Raw genomic sequence first — 7084 nt, 5'->3', positions numbered from 1 at the left:
CGTGGAAACTTTAGCTAACGTCCTGTTACAGATGAGCTTCCTTCTCATCCTGAGCAGGAACGACTCATTTTACTTCATCTAGTTCAGATGTTTTGGTCGTAAACCGACGGAGACGGAGCTGAAAACAGTTTAGTCACAACAACCAGGTTCAAATACTGCGAGAGAGCAGCAGACAGTCTGTTTAGGTTTAGACACCAAAACCACCTGGTTAGGTTTAGGACAAGATGTTTGGTTAGAAGTTAAATATGAATATAAAAGACATTAAACACTAACCATCTTCTACACCTGCAGAAACACCAACACTCACCCTGATGCTGCCCTCAGGCTGCACCTGCTCTTCAACAACGACAGTAATAAATACAAATAACACCAAGCAGGTATAAAGTGCTTCAAATGTACGAGCCAGGATGAAAAGATTATATAACAATTATATAAGGCAACAATCAGTCTAAACATAAAATAGATCTTAATGAGACCGCCTGACTAAACAGATTAATAAAATAAAAACCAGTGCCGAGGCTGAAACAGGACTGATGTGATTTAAATATAACAGACATTAATAAATATTAACAAAACACAAGATGCACAAATAAAGGCAGAAAAGAATCCTTCCTGAAAACCACAGCTGCTCTGTAAACAGCCTCCAGATGGTGGCTGCATCTTCAGATCGAAAACGTGTTTAAGTAAATGAAATAAACCTGCAGACAAACAAACGGCACCTTTGTGTGTGAGAATAAAGAGCGAGGCCACTGTGGGTCCAGACTGTTTAGCTTTATTAGTACTGAGAGGAGACAGAAATTACAATGAAGACAAGTTTAATATAAAACTGGAATAAAGAGGTCAGCTATAACCTTAAGAGATGGAGAGAGGGAGAGAGAGAGAGAGAGAGAGAGAGAGAGAGAGAGAGAGATTCACACATTGTTGATGTCCTCGTCACTTTTGGCCGAGTTGGGAGAGCTGTGGAGAGGAAGAGGAAGTATTCAGATCCTTCACTTCAAGTACTATCAGCAAAAGGTCACTGAAGGATAACTGTGGTATCTAAACGAGTAGCAGGTACCAAATGTTCTGCGATGACAGCCGTTATATCGCTCTCTGCACACACACCAGACTCCATTCATAAAAACAGTGATTTTAGCTCACAGGACACAGGAGCTGCTGGTCTGCTGCTGCCTCCATCAGGTAGTTTGTTTGTGTTGTTGTGTGACTTTGGTGTTTTAAACAGTTAATTTGGCTCCAAACTGACCTGTTAAAAAAAACAAAGTCAAAGCAACTAGAGCAGCAGCTCCTGTGTTCTGTGAGCTAAAATCCCTGTTTTTGTGAAGGTAGTCTGGTGTGTGTGCAGAGAGCGATATAACGGCTCAGACACTTAGAATAACACTCTGAGCCTGTCGGTGGCTAAAACGGCTAAAAACAAGACACAACTGCTGGTTTGGGTTGAAATAAGTGTGCTGTGTCTCACCTGTTTGATGAACTGGGCGGCGTTGAAGAGTTCACTGCAGCCGTAAACAACCTTCTTCCCCGGTTTGAACTGAAAACACAGGAAGTCAGATCCTCACGTTTCCTGTTTACTTTCAAACAAACTCTGAATAAGAGAAGACAATAATGCAGAGACAGTGGGTGACGGTGTGTCGGTACCTTGGCGTAGTCCACCAGGTTCTGGTACTCGATGAAGTTTCCTCCTCCCACCACGAACACGATGGCCTGAAAAACACAGACCGTCATCTCCTGGTGAGTCCGAGTCGGTTTTATATAAAGAAAAATGGTTCAAACGTTTCATTTAACGCTGATGGAGACGCTGTGGAGCGTTTCTCTTTTCTAATGTATCGACCGGTTCATTATGGACGGCGACTCTTTCAGCAGGAGAAAGGACTTCAAACTTGACACTGAAACATCTGTGTCTCCTTCAGGCTGTTTCCCTCCGTCCTCCATGTTTCTTCACCTCCATCAGGAGAGTGTCAGAGAGTTTCTCCTGCTCACATTTAGCTGGTCTGGTCGTTAAACTGATGTTGGAGCTTCTAGCAGGATCCAACAGGGCGCGTTTCTTCTTCTTCTGCTGCTTTAAATGTGTTTCTAACGGGATCAAACAGGCAGCGTTTCTTCTTCTGCTGCTTTAAATGCGTTTCTAACAGGATCAAACAGGCTGCGTTTCTTCTTCTGCTGCTTTAAATGTGTTTCTAACAGGATCAAACAGGCTGCGTTTCTTCTTCTGCTGCTTTAAATGTGTTTCTAACGGGATCAAACAGGCAGCGTTTCTTCTTCTGCTGCTTTAAATGCGTTTCTAACAGGATCAAACAGGCTGCGTTTCTTCTTCTGCTGCTTTAAATGCGTTTCTAACAGGATCAAACAGGCTGCGTTTCTTCTTCTGCTGCTTTAAATGTGTTTCTAACAGGATCAAACAGGCCACGTTTCTTCTTCTGCTGCTTTAAATGTGTTTCTAACAGGATCAAACAGGCCTAGTTTCTTCTTCTTCTGCTGCTTTAAATGTGTTTCTAACAGGATCAAACGGCCGCGTTTCTTCTTCTGCTGCTTTAAATGTGTTTCTAACAGGATCAAACAGGCCACGTTTCTTCTTCTGCTGCTTTAAATGTGTCTCTAACAGGATCAAACAGGCCTAGTTTCTTCTTCTTCTGCTGCTTTAAATGTGTTTCTAACAGGATCAAACAGGCCTCGTTTCTTCTTCTGCTGCTTTAAATGTGTCTCTAACAGGATCAAACAGGCCTCGTTTCTTCTTCTGCTGCTTTAAATGTGTTTCTTGGATGTACTTCCTGCTTTGTTGTGCTGCAGCTACAGACAGCAGCTAAAGTCACAGTCAGAGTGTTTCTCCATCCCAGATGAACCTCTGGTCGTCATGGTGTTAAAAACCCTCTGAGCGGCTGACGTCTGGCCTGGTGCCCCCCCATTAGAGAATAATACTGATGTGCTGCTGGAATATACCACTGACAGTCTGCACGGGGGCTTTTAATTTGAAAACTGAGCGGATTCTCTTTCCTGTTTGTCTGTCTGACTTCCGTCCGTTGAGTTTCATTTTTTCTGTCTCTTGTTTGTTCTGGAACAAACTGGGACTGAATCTCTGCTCACCTCCTGAAACGGGTTCTTGTTCCTGGGTATGGAGCTGAAGAAGAAGAAGGAGAGGAAGAGGGAGAGGAGTGAGGATGATGAGACATTCCTGAGCTTTCTACCACTCAACAGTCAGCTGAATGTTTTGCTGACAGGGGCTGCGTTTCCTAAACTGTTTTTTAAAAATAAACCACAGGCTTCATTTATAGAGAAAGTTTGAACATAAAATCAAGATTCCTAAATATTTTAACTTAAATGATCTGGATATGATGAACCAGCAGGTAGATAATAAACAGAATTAGACATATAACATATATATAGACACATTAAATAAGAGCATTTAGGTGAAGCTCACTACTGTTAACATTATTAAGCCAGTCCAACATCAGCTAGCATTAGCTGCATTAGCTAACTCAGGTTTAGAGATCCAGTCGCTGATATGGCGGCCATTTTTCAAAGCTAGTTTAGCATGGAAGCTAACAGCAGGCTAACAGCTGTGAACAACAGCTGACTACAACCTGCACCGAGCTCCAGTCTGACTGATGCTAAACACTGAACAGGTCGTTGTCAGCCGGTGTTCACATAGATTATTGATAGATTATCGATGCTCCCACACCACCTGCACCTCCAGGAGGCCACGCCCACTCAGGAGACAGGTAGCAGACACTTTAGCCTGTAGTGAGCCGTCTGTAGTTACAGAGGATCTTTGGCATCTCGTTAAGGTTTCTCTCTCTGTTCTCTTTAAACTACTCAGAAGTGTGTTGGAGTGGTACCTCTCACTGCCTCGCAGCATCTTTGGGTCGAAGTATCGATAGTCGTCCGTTTCCTGGAAGAACAGAGAGAAAAGACGTGAGACGATCAGACAGGAGATCCATCATTCATGGATCCTCTGGTTCCCCCCCAGAGGCTGACCAGAGATCACTGCAGTCATTTTCAGTTCAACCCAGTTCAACCCAGTTCAACCCCACTGGAGTCACCTCATCATTATTACTGTTTGGGAACATGTCAGACTTCTGCACAGGGACCTCTTAAAGGAACAGTTCAGACTCAACCTCCTCTGTCTCACCGATCACAACCTCAGAAACAGTTTGATTTGTAAAGACATTTTAAAAACAGAGCTACTGTGAGTAGAAAACATAGAAATAGTGTGGATAGAAACAGAAAGTAAAGAGAAAGCTAAAGTAAGTCCAGAAGAATGAAAAACCTGCACCAGGTGAGCTCTGCAGCCCTGTTTCCTGCTTTATGCTAAGCTACGCTATGCTAAGCTACACACACCCTGACTGAGCACACAGACGTGAGACTGATAACGAACAGCTCACTCTCTGAAATAAATGTGCAACTATTCTGTTTTCTGCAACAGCACCTCCACACACACACACACACACACACACACACACACACACACAATCTGATAGAGGGAGAATGTGCTCTTCTATTTCTTTCATCTTCATCCCAGTCCTGTCTCTCTCCCCCCTCTTCCTCCCCCCATCAGTTTCACAACAACAGGATCTTTGTTGGTCGACTGAAACTCCAGACGCTGAGAAACCTGCAGTGTGTTTGTGTGTGTGTGTGTGTGTGTGTGTGTGTGTGTGTGTGTGTGTGTGTGTGTGTGTGTGTGTGTGTGTGGTGTGTGTGTGTGTGTGTGGTAAAATGACCTGTTCTGATGAAAATGGTCAAAAATAACTTTGATGAATGTTGATTCATTCTTTAAAAATATTCCTGGATCTAAATGAAAAAAGTAATAAAATATTACTTTGTTCAGTGATGAATGTTTTTTTTTTTTTTACCAATTTCACTGAAATCTATATTAATTAATTCATTTATCTATTTATTTTATTTACTTTTTTTATTTACTACATTTGTCTGGTACAGGGACATAAATGATTCACACCAGAATCTACGACTCAAAACGCACAAACAAAAACACCTAAATATAGTCGAGAAAAATCCCAATAATTTCACAAATAATCCAGAATCACTCAAACTATATTTGTGGAGGAGTTCACTGGATTATGACATCATCGTCACACCTTTAATCCCAAATGTCTTCTGTCTGTTCTACTTTTTATTTGAGATCCATTCATAAGTAAAACAAACTCACAGGGTTCGACTTCATCTCCATCAGGTTGTCCAGGATCCGAGTGACCGGAAGGTTCTGGAGGAGAGAAGAAGAGCGTTAACACTCACACACACACACACACACACACACACACACACACACACACACACCTGGGACAGCCTCAGGTGTTACTGATGACTGTAATGACTGTTGTGATCAGGTAAACCTCCACAGTGTGACAGGATAACCAGGATAACCAGGACAGGTAAACAGCACTGTTTCCACCAGGTGTGTGTCTAACTAAGTCTAAAATAAATAATATATTATTATTTATAAATGATCCATTATTTCCACTGGAGGCTCATAACCAGCACACACACAATTAAAAGTAAGTAAAAGTCTTCTTGTGCGTACAAAAATGGAAAAATCGCAATTTTTTTCAAAAGCAGGAAGCGAACTGGAGGTCATGTGACAAGATTTAACCAGGTAGCTCCACCCTTTCTGTTTCACTGTTCATTTTGTTGAGAATATAGAAACTGTTTGTCCTCGACAGGGCTTTTGTTCCGTTTCTGTGTCCATGTTTGTCTTTGCTGCTCCCGATAAGGTCGAGTTACATTATCATCAGGTATTGGTACGAAGGCCGTCCACCTGCTCATCGAGCAGCATGTTCACTAAGTGACTTCATGTTTCTAAGTGACTTTTTAAAGTGCAGCATCGCATTTAACAAGAAAGTGATCTTTATTCTGATACAGCGTCTCTTATTTTGATTCCCAGGATGGTTGTTAATGTGAGCTCTGCCCTGTAAGGTGGATACCTGCTACACATCGTTAACACAGTGGGGGGGGGGTTACGTTAGCTCGCCAAGCTAAACAACAGCAGGTGCAACAGTAACACGACCTCCTGGGTGCTTTGGATAAACCAACATCTGACACGTGAAATTAAACAATTAAAACCATTTCACACCGGTGAAGCAATCAGACACTCAACAGGGTGAGCATCAGCTCACACACAGCTATTTCATTAAAACTGAATCAGTTCATGTTTTAGGAGCTTTATGCTTCATCTAATTCAGTTATTTCACCAGGTTTCATTTGTTTAAACAAAGCTCTTACTTTGGAATATTTTCATACCCTGACGGGAACAAATAAACGTTGAGAAACCACAGATGTGAGTATCTGGACAAAGTGTTGGAGTTTATTTTAAGTGTACTAACTTGTTTCCACCCGTCTCAAACCACCACCGGAGTCTCTGCTGCTTCTTTCTTTATTACTCTGAGGTTTAGGTGGTTTTCAGCGAGCAGAATCAGATCGGTTTTATCTCCAGGAATCTTTGTTTTCTTTGGATTCTGTTCCCAAAAATTTGGTGAATATTTATTTTCAAATATTGGAGACGTGAGTGTGGAAGAAGTGTGTAAATATCCTCCCTGACAGAGCGTCTGTAATGTTCTGGCAGCGCTGCAAAGCATCATGGTCCGACTTCAGCTGGTCTCAGTTCAGCTTCTGTATGAAGAAAACAGACACCACCTCCCTGTGTGTGTGTGTGTGTGTGTGTGTGTGTGTGTGTGTGTGTGTGTGAGATGATTATAAATGACTTCACGCTGGTGCCAGTTTCACCCTGAAACACCCCATCACCATCATCATCCTCCCTCCTCCTTGTCATCATGGCCGCTGCTGTCCAGGAAAGAAAAGCCCGTCACATTAGGTACGCTTGATTTATCCCCCTGACAGACGCAGCCGGGTGGAGCCCAGTGTTTTGGTGGCGCAGCAGGTCAAACAAAGCGCGTGGAGGCTGTTCCCAGGTAAAGACGGCTGTTTTGAGGCTGGTTGCCAACGGTTACGGGGGGCGTGCCGCCATATTGGAGAAGCAGCAGCAGAAGGAAAGACATGGTGGAGAAAGAAAGTGTCTAATAAATCATGTGAAAGGAGAAACGTTGAGTCTTTCTGCTCCAACATGGCGGCTGGTCACATG

General features: G+C 42.8%; 1 protein-coding gene across 1 annotated transcript in view; it reads right to left on the bottom strand.

The window, feature by feature from the left end:
* Positions 1-784: 784 nt before the first annotated feature.
* scfd1 (sec1 family domain containing 1) overlaps positions 785-7084 on the bottom strand; it is a 33086-nt gene continuing 26786 nt past the window's right edge. The window contains exons 20-25 of the mRNA XM_070842656.1: positions 5159-5212; positions 3831-3883; positions 3079-3112; positions 1636-1701; positions 1460-1528; positions 785-957 (exon numbers count right to left, since the gene is read on the bottom strand). Of these exons, the coding sequence (XP_070698757.1) occupies positions 934-957; positions 1460-1528; positions 1636-1701; positions 3079-3112; positions 3831-3883; positions 5159-5212 (300 nt within the window). The 3' untranslated portion in view covers positions 785-933. The remainder of the gene's footprint in view (positions 958-1459; positions 1529-1635; positions 1702-3078; positions 3113-3830; positions 3884-5158; positions 5213-7084) is intronic.

Source organism: Pempheris klunzingeri, chromosome 13, assembly GCF_042242105.1.
Source record: "Pempheris klunzingeri isolate RE-2024b chromosome 13, fPemKlu1.hap1, whole genome shotgun sequence".
NCBI classification, from domain to species: Eukaryota; Metazoa; Chordata; class Actinopteri; order Acropomatiformes; family Pempheridae; genus Pempheris; species Pempheris klunzingeri.
This window is presented reverse-complemented; position numbering and strand designations above follow the sequence as displayed.